Below are 18625 nucleotides of genomic sequence, written 5' to 3' on the forward strand. Positions count from 1 at the left end.
AATATTGTAGTGATAATTTTTTTTAAATCTGGAATTTTTATTTGTTGGAGAAATAAAATGTTCTGTTTTGTAACATTTAGGTCAGTTAGTAAAGTCATGTGTGTAACTTTGGTCTTTGTTGGCCTTTAACACAGCAGCAGCTTTGTGGACTTTTCAGGATTTATTTATATGATGTATGGTTGCTGAAGGAGGGAAGTGTAACTCATTTAACCATTGATTGTTAACATTTTGAACAGGCTAATAACAATAGTGTCTTCACAAAGAAAATTGGGAGTCAGCAGAAAGTGAATGATGTCTCAATAAACACAGACCCAGCTACTGCTGCCTCTACGCTTGATGTAAAGCCACCACCTTCTACAGGTAAAAATCTTTTAGACTTTTTGTATAAAGTGTCCTGCCTTGAAAAGTATTTATACTCATTTATACTCCCTGTTCCATGTGTCAGAATTTTAGGGAGCTTTTAAAAAAATCCTTCTAAGTGAGGGATTGAGGCAAAGGGAAAGTAAAGGTCTAAAAGCAAAGGGAAAGTAAAGGTCTAAAAGTAAGTCATGCATGTGGTGAATATACAACATGTGAGTGTGAACTAGTATTTATCTTCGTGAGCATGGTTAATCAAATGAGCTGGTGTTTGTAAGTGCAAATGCTTATAGTATTTGATCTATAGGAAGAGAGCCAAGAATTGAATTTTTAATATTCTAACACTGTGGAATTCTGAACCATTTATGGCACTTTAATTGTACAATTCTGTGGGGGAAAACTTAAAAATCCCTTTAATTCTATTCATGTTTCTCTCTTTCTTGCCTTTTTTTTGTTTTTGTTTTGTTTTGGCTGCTTTGGATCATTAGGGTACTTTCCTCACTAGTGTACCTGTTGGTGGATAAATTAAATATTTTATTAGTTTATTAACTTACAGAACAGATTAGAGAGACATAGTGAATACATTAACAACATGAAAATTTAAATTAACTCTAGGTTTTCAGTTGTCCTAATGTCTTTTTTTCACCTTATGTTAAAGATTTGACAATAACAAAAATAAATACTAGAGCATGTAAAGTATATTTCATTGTGTAGTGTTTGGGGCAATTGGTGTTTTAGACTTTTTAAATGTATTATAAGTTTCCTATACTATTAAATATTTAGATTCAACTGCTGTAGAACAGGATCCTGCCTTCCATTTCTATATATCCTGTGTAGTACCAAGAAAGGTGTCATATTGACTTAATAAAGACTTATTGAATAGTAGTGAAGGACTAGAAAAATGATTTAATATGTATTCTCAAAGAGTATGGCTTTCCTATATATCCTATCTATTAAGTATATCGAGAACAATTTCTGTGCCATTTTAGAACTATTTTTAGCTAGTTAAAAAATAATGATTTTTTAAATTAATGAATGAAAAAATTAAAATTAAAAATTCTCATCTAATGTTTATATTGTCCTTCTCTATTTAGTGTATGAATAGATGTTTTAAAATAGATGTTTCTCTCCTTTAGTATTCCATTTATTATATTTCACAGTGTACTGACCCTCAGGTTATTCTGACCAAGAAGATAATACAAGGATCAAAATAATTTTTAATAATCTTTTAATTTTCTGCCTTGTTATAGCTGAGGTAGATTTTGACAATCTAACTAAGGGACAAGTCTCTGAAATGACCAAAGAAATTGCTGCAGAAAAGTATAATAAATGTAAACAACTCTTGCAGGTAAGCTAGCTCTCTTGTAAGAGAGATATTTATCAAATGTAATGGCTTAGCTTATCTTTATTGTTTTGATGGATGGGTATCCCAGGGTTTCTTTTTTATACCCATATACTGATATTTAGTTTCACTTTTGAGATGATAAGTGGAGGTTGTTCTGTGTACCTGTTCATGTAGGCATGTGTGTAAAATCATGATCCTTGGGAAATCCTTGGTGGTCCACTGGTTAGGATTCAGCACTTTCACTGCCATGGGCCTGGGTTCAATCCCTGGTTGGGGAACTAAGATCCCACAAGCTGCACAGCATGGGCAAAAAAAAAAAAAACACACGATCCTGAAACTATTGTTTTCTGTTCCCCTGATGTCCTTCTCTTGATAATGGGCAAGTGATTAATTGAGGTTGGTGTTGGATATTGTCTGTCTTCTTCTGATAAGGATACATGAAAAATGTTTGAACTGCATAAAAGGGAAGTATTCTTTTTTACACTTACTGTAATAATAGCAAAGACTTTCACCACATCCTAAAGTGACTAGATTTGTAAAGTGGAAAAAAAGGAATGGTACCCAAATGAGTGGTTGCCTTTATGGTATTATTTTGATTATATTAAACTATTGTTCAAACATTTAAGTTTTACAACTTCCTAGTAGTATACACTCCTGGAGTATTTAAAGGACAAAGGGAAAATACTTCTTATTTGTACCTGATTTGGGGAAGAGAGGAAAAGATGTTTTGTGTATGTTTTTCATTCGTTTAATTAAATTTTTTTGTGTGTGTTTGTTTCTCTGTTCATGTGGAGAGGAGAGGGATAATTTTTAGAGCCATATAAGGAAATTCATGTATTATTATAGTAATTAACTTAAAATATTTTATGTTACTGTCTTGATAATATTAGTTTAATGTAATCCTTTAGTCAGACTTTGAACTGAACATTTTTGTTCCTTCAGAAGATCATTCTGTAGAAGGTTGATTAGAACAGTATTACCCTGAGGTCAAAGTAGTTGCTTGTAAGGGACTAACCTATTATTTAGTAAGTATGAAACAATTTTGGATGAATATTTTAAAAAATCTCATTATATAGTATTATTGAAAGGAAGATAGAGTATTCTTTCAAGCTAGAAACTTCCTCAAGGTAATTTTTTTTTTTTTTTTTTACAATTGTAGTACAATTGAAATTCAATAAACTGCATATATTTAAGGTCTGCAGTTTGTTCAGTTTTTAAATATATATATATATATATATATATATATATATATATGTAGTTGTGGAACTATCACAGTGTCAAGCCAATGAACATTTCCATTACTCCATTAGCTTTTTTGTACTCATTTACAACTCATCCCTCCCTCTCTCACCACTCCTGGGAAACCATTGGCTTGCTTTCTGCCACTATAGATTAGCCTATCTTTTGTCCCGTTTCTATAAATGGAATCATATGGTATGTTCTTCTTTTCCTGTCCCCTTTCAGCACAGTTATTTTGAGATTTGTTTATGTTGTTGCTTGTTATTGGTAGTTTATTCCTTTTTTTGTTTGTTTTTTAATAAATTTTATTTATTTAAAAAATTTTTTAACATCTTTATTGGAGTATAATTGCTTTACAATGGTGTGTTAGTTTCTGCTTTATAACAAAGTGAATCAGTTATACATATACATATGTTCCCATATCTCTTCCCTCTTGCGTCTCCCTCCCTCCTACCCTCCCTACCCCACACCTCTAGGTGGTCACAAAGCACCAAGCTGATCTCCCTGTGCTATGAGCTGATAACCCTGTGCTATGCAGCTGCTTCCCACTAGCTATCTGTTTTACATTTGGTAGTGTATATATGTCCATGTCACTCTCTCACTTTGTCCCAGCTTACCCTTCCCCCTCCTCGTGTCCTCAAGTCCATTCTCTAGTAGGTCTGTGTCTTTATTCCCGTCTTGCCCCTAGGTTCTTCATGACGGTTTTTTTTTTTAGATTCCATATATATGTGTTAGCATACGGTATTTGTTTTTCTCTTTCTGACTGACTTCGTATAGTTTATTCCTTTTTATTGTGAGTTCATCTTCTGCCATTTAAAAAATTGGGTTCATCTTATTATTGAGTTGTAAGTGTTCTTTATTCCAGATACAAGTCTTTTGTCAGATATGTGGGGTAAATATCTTCTCCCAGTCTGTGGCTTGCCTTTTTATTTCCTTAATGGTGTTTTTAGAAAAAGTTTTAGTTTTGCTGAAGTACAGATTATCAATTTATTGTTTATGTGTTCTTTGTATGTTCTAAGAAGATATTTACTCCTCCAACTTGTAATGATTTTCTCTTGTTTTCTAGGAGTTTTGTAGTCTTAGGTTCTTTTAGGCCTGTTAACCATTTTAAGTTTATTTTTGTGTATGGTGTGAGGTGTGGTATGTATAGTAAGGATATTTAATTGATCCAGCATTATTTGTTGAAAAGACTGCTCCATTGAATTGCTCAAAGCATAAAGCATATATTTTTTCTTTTCTTTTTAATTAAAAAAAATTTTTTTATTGGCCTTGTTGCATGACTTGTGGGATCTTCGTTCCCTGACCAGGGATCAAACCTGTGCCCCCTGCAGTGGAAGCATGGGGCCCTAACCACTGGACCGCTGGGGAAGTCCCTCGTCATGTTTTAAAACTCCATTCTTTTAACATTCTGGGTTGTAGAGAAGAGCAATGTATAAGAAATCCATCTAAAGATTGTCTTTATCAGGAAATCCCAGAGTTTTAATTATTAATATATGGAAACAATAGCATTATAAATATGTGATTTTTATTATATCCTTTGCAAAAGTAATGTGTGCTTATTGTGAAATCTTATGGTGTTACAGAAATGAAGAATAAAGGTGGTAAAAAGTACCATTTTGATCCTGATCCCCAGATATAAGGGCTATTAATATTTTGGTTAATGGAATTCCTTGGCAGTCCAGTGTTTAGGACTTCGAGCTTTCACTGCCGAGGGCCCACGTTCATTCCTTGGTCAGGGAACTAATTTCCCACTAGCTGTGTGATGTGGCCAAAAAAAAATAATAAATTTGGTTTATTTTTTCTACATATACTACGTAGACATCACATAAAATTGTGTTAACTTGTTAAGCAGAAATGGGATTATACTATATATTCTGTTTTTGCAACTTGATATTTTCAATTAATGTATTTTGCCATTTTTCCTTGTTAATTTTTAGATCACTTTGTTCTTTTTCAATAAATATATTCTGTTCCATTGTATGGATATAAAATGATTTGTCCAATCTTCCACTGACAGACATTTTGGTTATTTGAATTTTTATACCTTTACAACAGTGTTATAATAAGCATTCAGCACAAGTATGTTTGTATAGATATTAGCTGTATATGGATTTAAAATCTTTTGGTAATTATACTAATTTCATTTAGGATGAGAAAACAAAATGCAATAAATATGCTGATGAACTTGCAAAAATGGAGCTGAAATGGAAAGAACAAGTGAAAATTGCTGAAAATGTGAAACTGGAACTAGCTGAAGTAGAGGAGAATTACAAAGTAAGTTTACTATTCGTATAACTTGAGGCATAGTAACTGATACTTTTGAAAATGTGCTATCTATAATTTGGTCAATCTAATGTAAAGTTTCAACATGGGTAATTGGGATAGTATTTTCGTGTGTAGATAAAAATGTACTGTGTATTTAGTTATGTTGAATACAGTTCATTAACTATGAACTGAGAAAATAGATACCCATATGCATTGCCATTGTGGCTTTCATTTTGAGGATTCAGATGGCTATTGAAATTATATCTTTAAATCATGCTTAGTTTTTAAGATGAAAGTGATCATTTCATATTCCTTGTTCACTTAATTATGAATGTGTTTGTAAAATTATTCTAGGGCCTTGGTGGTTTTTTGGGGTAGTGTAATAAGATAGGATCAGTAATTTTAAAAATTTATGTAAAGGTTTTAAAATTTATCACCAAAATGTGTTACTTGTGATCCTGAATGAGATACTGCAGAGTAAGCAATACAGTCTTAATTAATGAAGATTATTTTTGCCAATTTAACATTAGGCAACAAACAAGCCTGAATGGTAAATGCTATTTGTAAAAATGTTGGAGAAGAAAATTAGTAGGCTGTATAGCTAATTAATAAGTGGAAAGACATTTTCCCTCTAAGTAATAAAATGTAATCTTAAGTATTTTAAGGTATGTGCATGTGTGTATAATTGGCATTTTTGTGTGTGTGTGTGACTAAAGGCCTGGAAGTTCTAAATGATTTAAATTTTCTCTGTCATGGCTAATTGTACCTGTAATCTAATTTTAAAACATAACATTCTTAAAGACACCGAGAATTACTTTGTTTGGGTTGGTACAGGCTAAGGTAATTTAACTGCTTGATCCTTTTTTATCTTCAGCTGCTGTCAGAATGAAATTTTGAACTTATTTCATGAGGTTTTTGTTGTTCCTGGGATCACTGAATATTGTTTTTATTGCCTGGGAACTTCTGTTATTATTAAAAAGTATGAATACTGGATTTATATGAAACTTTATTTTTGCAGATTGATTAGGAAAAATGATTTAGTAAATATTTACTGAAGCCTATTAAATATAAAGCACTATGTTAGCTATTATGTGGTTGATCATATAAGTAAGGCACAATGCTATGCTTAAGGAGTTTATAATCTATCTAGTAAAGAGTGCTAGAAGTGTAATCATGATATTCAAAACTCTTTCACATTCACAACCTAGGTAATCATCTTTCAAACCCATGGGAAGCTAAATAATATTTTTATTTCATTAATGATAAAAATTAACATCGAGATTAAACAACATATTTAAGGTTGTACAACTGGTGACAGTGCTTGGCTTTTTGTTTAGTGCCTTTCCCCTTATTTTGTGCTGCTTAGACACAAACACCACGAGGCAAGGCAAAATGTGATGAAGTTCTACATAAGCTGTAAGTCTAAGTACTTTAGGGCTGTTTCCAATGGAATGTTTAGGAGTTAGGTATTATGGAGCAACTAGACCTGTGAAAGACCAAACAGGAGGGGAGGATAGACAGCTGGGAAAAGAAAGAAACATCTTTCTAAACACATGGAAAAGCATTACAGGTTTGGAGGTCAGAAGTAGAGAGCATACTCTGGGAGCTGTGACAGTCTTGAGTAATAGGACTTCACTATCTGTGATGGAGTAGATAGATGTGAAAGATAGGTTGAAGCCAGATTTGGGGGGACTTAAACTGGAATGTGGGTGCTATTTGCTGTTAAGAATTTTCTAAGAGAAAAGGGAACCAACCAGAGTGGGTCTTTATGAAAATAATTTGGTAGCACTGAGACGATTTACAGGTGGGAAGGGTTTTTGAAGGTAAGAAAATTAGGTACAAATATTCTTAGAATGAATTGATAAAGGCCATCTCCTTGGATACCTTCCCCAATCACCTACCACTGAATCTTATCAAGGAAAGCCTTAGGGAAAAACCATTGAAGAATAGTTTAATTTGTATCCATAATGCTTATGCTGTAAAAGGCAAATAATGGGTAGTTGTTGAATAAATGAAAGACTTGGAGACTGAAAATGTTGAAGAGTAGAGGAAGAGGAGAAGGAATGTTTAATATACTTTCCTAGCTTCAATCACAGTGGACTCTGAGATTAATAATATCAGTTAACAAAAATAGAAAAGTAGGTTTGGGACATATTACCCTTACAGTGCAGAAGGACAACAGTGAAAATATGTTTACCCATCAATTAAAAAGGCATATTCGGATCTTGGGAAAGAGAGAGTGTAGCGCATGAGTTAATATTTGTGATTTATTCATATGAGCATGATTGTTGAAGGCATAGAAGAAAGGGAGTTTACAGAGAATGTAGAGAGAAGAAGCCAAAGAAGAAACTTTGGAGAATACCTATATTTGTAATGGTGAAGAAGCAGACTTTTAAAAAAGAGCATGAGAGGATGACAGTGTTGGTGCAGTTTCACATAAACCGGGGGAGAAGCTTTAAGAGTAAGGGAAGTTAGTCAATAATGACAGGTAATTCAAAGATGTCAAAGAATAAGGACAAGGAAAATACATGGATATGGTAATAGGAATTATTTTGATAGAATGGTATAAACTAACTCTTGAAGGGTAAGGAGAGAGTAGATGATGAAAAATAATGATAATTTCTTTCTCTCTTCAGCTTCAGTTGGCAGAGAAGGACAAAAAGATAAATGGTCTAACTTCATATTTGGAAAACCTCTCCAGGGAGAAGGTATTGAACAGTGTACTTAAAAAAAAGTTTCATGTGACACTGAATGATAATACAGCTTTATGAAGGGACACCCATTTTACAGTTAGGGTGATTTTTTTTTTTAAAGTTAAATGACTAAAGAAAAGACAAACAGGTGTTATAAGACTTCTGGTGGAAAACGTTTTTAGTTAAATAATATTTAAAATGATTTTGTTAGGGGAAAAATGCTCAAGTGTTGAAACTTAGTTTGATTTTTGTTACATAGTTTGTATTTAACAAACAGTTTTACAGTGTTCAAATTTAAGAGAACAGTAAACAAATTTAAAATTATAACTAATGTATTTATCTGGTTTTCTTTTGTAATAGGAAACATTTTAGAAGTTGTTTAATGATTTGTAGCATAACCTAACATTCAGAGCATACATTTATAATATAAAATATGCTGTAGTGCAACATTTCTCACAGTATGGTCTGTGATTCTTTGGGGGTCCCCATCCCCTTTCAGAGGTCTACAAAGATAAAACAGTTTTCGTAATATTACAGTATTTGCTTTTTTCCCTATTCTGTTAAATTTGCACTGTTGGTATAAAAGCAGTGGTGGGAGAACTGCTGGTGTATTAATATTGAATCAAGGCAGTGGCACCAAACTGCACTAGTAGTTACTGTATTCATCCTATCCATGCATTCACAGTTTAAAAAAAAAAAAGTTTCACTTAAGATGTTGAAACAGTAAAATATTAATTTTATTGAAGCTTGACCCTGGGGGGTGTTTTAAATATTCTGTGTTGGAATAGGAATTACTCCCAAAGCACTTTTGCCTAATGAAGTAAAGTGGCATTAAAGTACCTTTAAAGGTAAAGCACTGTGTGATTGAGTTCTAAGCTGAACTAGCCTCTTTTTACATGGCACATCATTTCTATTTTAAAGAATGGCTAATAGACAAAATTTGGTTATTCAGACTGGGGTATTTGGCACATATTTTCTTGAAAAGAAGGGAAGTGAGCCTGTTATTTTTTTATTTTTTTTTGCGGTACGCGGGCCTCTCACAGTCATAACTTATTATAAGCTAAACAAAAGTTAGCAGAGCTTGTGCCTTTGTGGGGAAAGGTCAACCATATATATAGAATTCCACCGACTAAATTATCTTGAAAATTGCCCTTTTTCACATTATGTTCATATAATTTCATTTAATATAGTTTGTTAGGGTACCACATTTTTTTTAAAATTAATTTTTATTGGAGTATGGTTGCTTTACAATGTATTTGTTAAAACACAGATTTCTGGCTTCCATTCCCAGAGTTTCTGATTTGTAGGTCTGGGGTGGGGCTTGAGATTTGCACATTTAACAAGTTCCTGACGCTACTGGTCTGGAGACCACACTTTGAGAACTGTTGTAGTCACTCGGGCCTTACAACTCATGAATTGCTTTCTTGTTTCAGGGCCCTTGTTCATGTACTTTGCTAGGAATATTCTTGCCTACAATTTTTTGTTAACTTTTTTTTTTAAAGAAGAATTTTTTTTGGCCGCGCCACGCGGCATGTGGGATCTAAGTTCCCCAACCAGGGATCAGACCTGTGCCCCCTGCAGTGGAAGCACGGAGTCTTAACCACTGGACCGCCAGGGTAGTCCCAGAAGAATTTAAACATATGTAAGAAGAGAAGAATATAACGAACTCAGTTGTACTTCTCACCCAGCAATCAACAGATGTTACTTTGTGGCATCTTATTTTAATTTTCTTTAATTTAAGTCTTTTTTTAATTGAATTTGTTACAGTATTGCTTCTGTGTGTTTTTTTAAAATAATTATTGAGCACCTACTATATTCCAGGTTTTTTATTTATTTATTTATTCATTTCTGGCTGTGTTCGGTCTTAGTTTCTGTGCGAGGGCTTTCTCTAGTTGCGGCGAGCAGGGGCCACTCTTCAACGTGGTGCGCGGGCTTCTCACTGTCGCGGCCTCTCTTGCTGCGGAGCACAGGCTCCAGATGCGCAGGCTCAGTAGTTGTGGCTCACGGGCCTAGTTGCTCCACGGCATGTGGGATCTTCCCAGACCAGGGCTCGAGCCTGTGTCCCCTGCATTGGCAGGCAGATTCTCAACCACTGCGCCATCGGGGAAGCCCCCTTGCTTCTGTTTTTATGTTTTGGTTTTTTTTTTTTTTTTTTCTTCAGGTGGATTATAGTGCAGTTGATCAGTTTTTGGCCGTGAGGCATGTGGGATTTTAGCTCCCTGACCAGGGATCGAACCCACATCCCATGCATTGGAAGGCAAAGTCTTAATCACAGGACCGCCAGGGAAGTCCCAGTGCCATCTTATTTTATCTGTTCAACCGTAATTCCCTTCTCTCTTCCCCCAGTGGTATTTTTTCAAGTATACCCCATAATTCCTATTATTTTCCTCTGAATATTTAACTATTCCTACTACTCTTGACGTATTATTTAAGTCTCACATTAAATCTCTCTTTTTCAGAAGGACTTCTTTGACCTCTCAGTCTAAATTAGGTACCTTTATTAAACCTGGGAGCTATACTTTTATAGCACCATAATTTGTAGTTAATATTTCTGTGCTTATTTCTCTAACAACTCCCTTTGCTTAATTGTAAGGTCCATGAAGAAGAGGGATCATGTTTATTTTATTCACCACTGTATTTGCAGGCTCTAGTACAGTGCCTGATATTTGAAGTTAAATATTTGTTGAATGACTAAACAAGTTAACGGGGCAAACATAATTTATAGCATTTGCTTATAAAAATATTTGGTAAAAGAAATGTAGCGGGATCAGCAGTTTTATTGTCAATTAATACCCTGCCCTGTCAGGACTACAATAGAAGTAGGCCAGTTTGCTTTCTACTTCCTGTCTTCTTGAGTTACTCTTGATTTCCCTGCTACTGACACTGTAGTTTTATATTACTTCTAATGGCTGTATTTATAAGAATTTCTGTTTGCTATTTCAGCAACTTGCTTCATGTTGGTCTTCTCCCCCAGTGTTTCTCAGTACCATCACTCCTACCACAATCCTCTGCACAGTTAGGATTAAGTCCTTTTTGTTCAGCACTGAAACCTAGATTCAGACAGTGCCTGGAATGAACCAAGTGATCATTAAGCATTAGTTGAGTGAGCAAATGACAAAATGGATATATCACCATCTAACAGAATGTGTATTTTACTTATTTTGTTTCTTGTCCATCTGCCCTGCTCTAGATAAGACTTCATGTGGGCAGGAATTTTTGTGTGTTTTGGTTTTTCCTGAATCTTTAGTGCCTGGAGAGCAGTGCCTGCTGCATATTAGATACTCAAAAAATATTGAACATATGTGTGGATAAAAACTCACTATAGTTTTTTTAAGTAACTAGCTCCCTAATATTATACAAATATATATTTTAAAAATAACTTTTAATAGTATGAAGTAATTTAGGATTAAAAACCCTACCAATTTAAATTTATTTAGAAACTTAATATACCTTAAAGTATCTTATTTTTTCATGTCATTCCAAAACCACTATTTAGAATTATTTATCATTTTCATACTATTTCAGATATTCTGTATAAGCCCCTTACTAGAAATATGAAAAGGGAAGAGTAAATAAAATAATAAAGCAAAAGCACAATGGCAAATAATGATAAAAATGATGGTGGGAAGTACTTTATTGACGATTGCCAGAGAAAAAATTAAAATAAAAAAATTTTTTAAAGTAAAACTATTTCAAAATGTTGTTTAACATCAGGTACCTGACTAGCGATTTTTATGAATCATCATTTCATATTTCCAGATGATCTGCTTCCTTTTTAAGAATAGAAGAGTAATATTTGTATATACTTATAAATGATTAATGGAAGGTGTCTTGAGTATATCTGTGATTTTTATGGGTGACAAAATTAAACGTACTGCAACTGTTGCTATGTTTTTTTGCCTACATCCATAATTGAAGAAAATGCTCAATTTCAGTTAGAAGTTAGTGAAAAGATATAAACTTTTTTTTTTTTATCTAAGTTCATGGATTTCCTGAATTCTAAACATGGATCCTTTTGTTGGGGGGGGAGGCATGCATTGTGAATATAAATTTAAGAATCTTCTGTAAGTCAGGCCAAACAACCTAATCATAACTATTTTGTCCATGTTCCTGTGTTCTGTTCACCCTGCCTCCGGTTTACCCCATGAGGAATCAGAGCTGCTTATTCCTCCTTTTCTTACCCTTATACTATTTGCAGAGGATTTATTTCATCTTTGATGGTAGTGGAGTAGAGTATGAACCTAGAGGAAACTTTATTAGGTTGGAATTCTCAATGAAGTTCCTTGGCTCTATCAGCGCATGCATAAATGTTTTGATGAAACCCTTGACTCCATTTAAGTAGTTTATTGTTTGCTTACAGAAGAACTTATCGATGCTCCTTTAAATTGATTTGCTTACACTTTTTTTTTTTTTGCGGTACGCGGGCCTCTCACTGTTGTGGCCTCTCCCGTTACGGAGCACAGGCTCCGGACACGCAGGCTCAGTAGCCTTGGCCCACGGGCCTAGCCGCTCCGCGGCATGTGGGATCGTCCCGGACCAGGGCACGAACCTGTGTCCCCTGCATCAGCAGGCGGACTCTCAACCACTGCGCCACCAGGGAAGCCCTGCTTACACTTTTGTAGAAGTATTTTATCATCTCTTAATTCTTTTGCTGCTTTCATGCCCTTTTTTCACTTTTCTTGAATCATCTTCGAAATATTTAAAAAATTTACTCTCTCCCTTTTTCTCTCTTCACATTTCCACTTAAACATCCTGAATTATTATAGTGGTATGTTAAGGGTTTTTGAGTCTTGACAGGAGATGAGGGAACATCCATTGAGGGCCTGCTGTGTTCTAAACACTCCCCTCATTTCTCAGTAGTCCTCTGAGGCCTGGGAAAGGTAAGTTCCTCAGGGTTATTTGTGCTGGAGCTGATGAGCAAATTCTGGTCTGACTCCAAGCCACCATGTCATGCTGCCCCCCTGATTACTTGTTTCTACTTTCAACTGTGTCCAGTATAGTCTTGCTAGATTAACGTTGCTAAGGACCATTTCAGTGTGTTATTATAGTTCAAGAACTGTTAGGCCCATTGTAGTAAACTGTATGACACATGTGGCATATTTGCCCTTCAGATGTTTTTAGCTGCATTTCTTCTACTCTTAACATGCATCCTGTGTTCTAAGTAAATCATTCACTTACCAATCCCGCAATATGTTATATTTCATATGCCTTCTGTACTCTTTTCACATGCTTAGGAAGAACTTTTAATTCCCATTTCTCTTTTCAAACCTAAATTGACTTGCATTTCTCATGTTTACCAGTTTTGCTCTCAGTGATAATGACTTATTCCATTTGAAGGCCACTCACTCTATTTTAAGGTCATTTTATAGGTAAAAATTTGTTAACATAGAGTCTCATCTCTACTCCCAAGGGATGACAATCAGCAAAACCAGCTGAATTTTACTTTACAGATGAAAATTTTCATCCTTATATCCTTTGTTAATATTTTTGGTTGATTTTTTTAATTTTTAATTTTAATTTTTCAAGTTTTTTTTTTTTTTTTGGATGTGGACCATTTTTAAAGTCTTTTTCGAATTTGTTACAATATTGCTCTGTTTTATGTTTTGTTTTTCTGGCTGTGTGGCATGTGGGATCTTAGCTCCCCGACCAGGGATTGAACCTGCACCCCACCGGCATTGGAAGGTGAAGTCTTAAGCACTGGACTGTCAGGGAAGTCCCTGGTGCAATTTAAATATGATAAAATTCTCTCATTTATGTGCAATTTGATGAATTTTGGCAAATACATATAGTTCTCTACCATTACATTCAAACTATAGAATGTTTTATTGCTGCACATAGTTCCCTCATGCTCATATGTAGTCTCTTCCTCCAGCTACACCCAGTCCCAGACAACCACTGTTCTGCTTTCTGTTACTCTATAGTTTTACTTTTTCTAGCATTTCACATAAATGTGGTCATACAGAATTTATTCACTAATTGATAGATGTTAATCCTTTTACCAGCTGATGGGCATTCAAATTATTTCTCATGTTTTGCTGTTATGAGTAATGCTGCTCTGAACATTCTGTTACAAGTTTTTTTTTGTGGACATGTGTTTTCATTTTTCTTGAGTAGATACCTAGGAAGGGAATTGCTGGCTTATATGGTATATAGTGTATGGTTTTGTTTTTTGTTTTTTTTTTTTTCTTTCGGTACACGGGCCTCTCACTGTTGTGGCCTCTCCCGTTGCGGAGCACAGGCTCCGGACGCGCAGGCTCAGTGGCCATGGCTCACGGGCCCAGCCGCTCCGCGGCATGTGGGATCTTCCCAGACCAGGGAACGACCCCGCGTCCCCTGCATCGGCAGGCGGACTCTCAAGCACTGCGCCACCAGGGAAGCCCTATAGTGTATGTTTTTAAGAAACACCCAGATTGTTTTCCAAAGAGGCTGAACACTTTGCATTCCCACCAGCAGTATATGAGCATTCCAGTCACTAGCCCTTGGTATTGTCAGTTTTTAATTCTAGTCATTCTAGTGAGTGTGTAAGGTTACCTCATTGTGGTTTTAGTTTTAATTTCTCTGACGACTAGTGTTTTTTTAATTATTATTTTTTAATGTTAAACTTAAAAAAATTTTTAATTGAAGTAGTTGATTTACAATATTGTGTTAGTTTCAGGTGTATAGCATAGTGATTCAGTATTTTTGCAGATTATATTCCATTATAGGTTATTACAAGATAATGGGTATAATTCCCTATGCTACACAGTAAATCCTTGTTGCTTATCTATTTTGTATATAGTAGTTTTTATCTGTAATCTCATACCCCTAATTTGTCCCCCCTCCCCTCTCTCCTTTGGTAACCACAAGTTTGTTTTCTATATTTGTGAGTCTGTATTGTGAGTCTATATTATTTTTTAGATTCCACATATTAGTGATACCATACATATAGTATTTGTCTTTGATTTATTGAATCAAGTGCGCACGTGGGCGCGCGCGAACACACACACACACATCTTCTTAATCCAGTTGTCTGTCAGTGGGCACTTGGGTTACTTCCATGAATACCTTTGCTATTTTAAATAGTGCTGCTATGAACATTAGGGTGTATGTATCTTTTAAGATTAGTGTTTTCATTTTTTCCAGATAGTCCCTGATGACTGACTGGTGATGCTCAACATCTTTTCGTGTGCCTACAGGCCATTCATATATATTCTTTTGTGAAGTGTCTGTTCAGATCTTTCACCTGATTCTTTATTGGGTTATCGCTTTTGGATTTAAGAGTTTTAAAAAATATATTCCAAATACAATTTCTATGTTACATATATATATATATATTTGTTGTTGTCGTCGTTTGTTTTTGCGGTACGCGGGCCTCTCACTGTTGTGGCCTCTCCCGTTGCGGAGCACAGGCTTCGGACGCACAGGCTCAGCGGCTGTGGCTCATGGGCCCAGCCGCTCCGCGGCAAGTGGGATCTTCACAGACCGGGGCACGAACCCGTGTCCCCTGCACCGGCAGGCAGACTCTCAACCACTGCACCACCAGGGAAGCCCCTATGTTATATATTTTGGAAATATTTTCTCCCAATTTGTGGTTTGCCCTTTCATTTTTAAAAATACTATCTTTTGAAGAGCAAAAGCTTCTAATTCTGAAGTAGTACAGTTTAGCAATATTTTTCTTAATGGTTCATATGCTATATGTGTCCTATCTGAAATTTTTGCCTAACCCAGGGTTACAGAGATTTTCTCCTATTTTTTAATCCAGTATATTTTATAGTTTCAGCTCTTAGGTTTAGATTTATGATCTACTTAAAATTAATTTTTGTGTAAGGAATGATATGTAGTCAAAATTTTTTTATTTGTATGCAGATATCCAGTTTTTTGCATCATATATTTAAAAGAACATATTTTTCCTCCATTGTATTACTTCTGCATCTTTGTTGAAAATTAATTGACAAGAGTATGGGTATATTTTTGGGATCTCTTTTCTGTTTTATTGACTTATATTAGGGGTCAGCATACTAAGGCCTACATCCAAATTTGGCTTGTGGCCTGTTTTTGTAAATAAGGTTTTATTAAAGTGCATTGCCATGCCCATTCATTTTTAGGTATTGTCTGTGACTGCAATAGCAGAGAGAGATTTGAGTAGTTGTGACAGAGACTATGTGTCCTACAAAGCTGAAAATATCTACCATCAGGCCCTTTATGGAAAAAGTTTGCCTACCCCCGATTTGTTTATCCTTAGGCTAAACCTGTACTCAGTTGATTACTATAGCTTTATAATAAGTCTGGAAATCAGATTGTGTAAGTCTTGAAGTTTGTTCTGCTTTTTAAAAATGGGCTGTTCCAGGACCTTTGTGTTTCCATGTACATTTTATAATCAGTTTGTCAGTTTATACAAAAGCCTGCTGGAATTTCGATTAGGATCGCATTGAATCTGTAGATCAATTTGGGGGGAATTAATAGCATAAAAATAAGTTTTCCAGTCCATGAATGTGGTATATTTCTCCATTTGCTGAGGATCTCTTTAATTTCTTTCAGTAATATTTGTGGCTTTTAGTTTATAGGCCTTGCACATCTTTTGCTAAATTTATTCCTCAGTATTTAATTTTTATCTATGAATGTTACTATAAATAGAATTTTTAAAAATTTCATTTTTCAGTTGTGTTTTGCTGATATATAGTAGTACAGTTGGTTTTATATATTGACCTTATATACTGCAGCCTTGCTAAATTAACTCATTCTCCTAGTTCTAGTGTATTCCTTAGGATTTTCCACCTCTGTGATCATATCATCTGTGAGTAAAGATGGTTTTACTTCTTCCTTTCCAGTCTGTCTGCCTTAATCTTAATCTTGCCTTAATCTTAACACTGTTTAGAACCTCCAGTATAGGGACTTCCCTGATGGTCCAGACTCTGCGCTCCCCAATGCACAGGGCCTGGCTTTGATCCCTGGTCAGGAAACTAAATCCCGCATGCAGCAACTAAAAGATCCTGCATGCAGCAACTAAAAGATCCTGCATGCAGCAACTAAAAGACGCTGCATGCCGCAACGAAGATCCCGAGTGCTGCAACTAAGACCCAGTGCAGCCAAATAAATAAATAAATATTAAGGGCTTCCCTGGTGGTGCAGTGGTTGAGGGTCCGCCTGCCGATGCAGGGAACACGGGTTCGTGCCCCAGTCCGGGAGGCTCCCACATGCCGCGGAGTGGCTAGGCCCGTGAGCCGTGGCCGCTGAGCCTGTGCGTCCGGAGCCTGTGCTCCGCAGTGGGAGAGGCCCGCGTACCGCAAAAAAAACCAAAAACCAAAAAACTCCAGTATAATGTTGAATAGAAGTGGTTAGAACAGACATTTTTGCCTTAATATTTGATCTTAGGTAGAACCATTTAATTTTTCACTATTAAGATTCACTGTAGGTTTTTACAGATGTCTTTTTTTTTTAAATCATGGATGCCTGTTGAATTTTATAAAATGTTTCTTCTTGCAGTTATTGAAACGATTGTATGCTTTTTTCCTTTAGTTTATGAACGTGATGAATTACATTGATTTTTGGATGTTAAACTAAATTTGCATTCTTGTGATAAAACCCACTTGGTCATGATTTTTTTTTTTAAATATTTAATTTTGGCTGTGTTGGGTCTTCGTTGCTGTGTGTGGGCTTTCTCTAGTTGCAGCGAGTGGGGGCTACTCTTTCTTGCAGTGCGAGGGCTTCTCATTGTGGTGGCTTCTCTTGTTGCGGACCGCAGGCTCTAGGTGTGGGCTTTAGTTGTGACACATGGGCTCTAGAGCGCAGGCTCAGTAGTTGTGGCGCACAGGCTTAGTTGCTTCACGTCATGTGGGATCTTCCCAGACCAGGGATCGAACTCATGTCCCCTGCATTGGCAGGCAGATTCTTAACCACTGCACCACCAGGGAAGTCCCAATGTATTATTTTCTGATATTGAATTTGATTTCTTAATTAAGTTAAGGATTTTTACATCAGTATTCGTGAGGGTCTGCAGTTGAGGTCTGCTGTTTTCCTGTGATGTCACTGGTTTGGGTATCAGGATAATACTGGCCTTGTAAAATAAGCTGAGACAGTGTTTTTTCCTCTAGTTTTTGAAAGAGTTTATGCAAGATTAGTATTTTTTAAAATGTTTGATAGAGTTTACCAGGGAAGCAGTCTGAGTTGTTTTTTTGTCTTATGATTTTTACTAATAGCTAAGTTGTAAGAGATTTGCAGTTTCCTCTCAATTAACAATAAAAAGGGTACTTTATTGGCACAAATAAATTTGAAAATATATTGGGCTTTATCCTGCTTTCTGATTTTGTTAGATGTGGAAGGGACATTTATGAGAAGTTGAGAACCAGCCTTTCCAACTGTGTACTTTAAATATAATAGGGAAATCATTTTATTGTTATATTTTGGCTAAATACTTAATGCTCTTCTTGTTAAAAAATATTTGGTTGCTTATTCACCTTTGTTTTTGTTAATTTTAGGAACTTAAAAGGAGTATAGAAAATCAAGCAGAAAGGAAATTGGAGGGTCAGAATTCCCAGAGTCCTCAGCACATCTCACAGTGTTTCAACACAAGCTCAGATCAAAATGGTCATGTTCCTGCAGTGCCAGATACACAACCAGTTCTGCAGTTTGGTAATCCTTATGCAACACAGGAAACAAGAGGTTATTAAAATATTTTTGGTTGGGGTTAGCTGAATGTGGAGGTTTTTTTTTGTTTGTTTGTATCTTCCTGGGATTAGAGAACTGTTGG

General features: G+C 35.5%; 1 protein-coding gene across 2 annotated transcripts in view; it reads left to right on the top strand.

Annotated features, from left to right (window-relative positions):
• Nucleotides 1-18625, top strand: part of TAX1BP1 (Tax1 binding protein 1) — a 78600-nt gene that overhangs the window by 48207 nt on the left and 11768 nt on the right. The window contains exons 10-13 of one of the 2 annotated variants that reach the window (XM_007466088.1): nt 237-360; nt 1608-1705; nt 5090-5215; nt 18354-18399. In XM_007466088.1, coding sequence (XP_007466150.1) covers nt 237-360; nt 1608-1705; nt 5090-5215; nt 18354-18399 — 394 coding nt within the window. Of the gene's footprint in view, nt 1-236; nt 361-1607; nt 1706-5089; nt 5216-18353; nt 18538-18625 lie in introns of both variants that reach the window. The other variant, XM_007466087.1, reaches the window with a different exon arrangement.

This window comes from Lipotes vexillifer, unplaced genomic scaffold, assembly GCF_000442215.2.
Source record: "Lipotes vexillifer unplaced genomic scaffold, Lipotes_vexillifer_v1.1 scaffold150, whole genome shotgun sequence".
In the NCBI taxonomy this organism is placed as follows: Eukaryota; Metazoa; Chordata; class Mammalia; order Artiodactyla; family Lipotidae; genus Lipotes; species Lipotes vexillifer.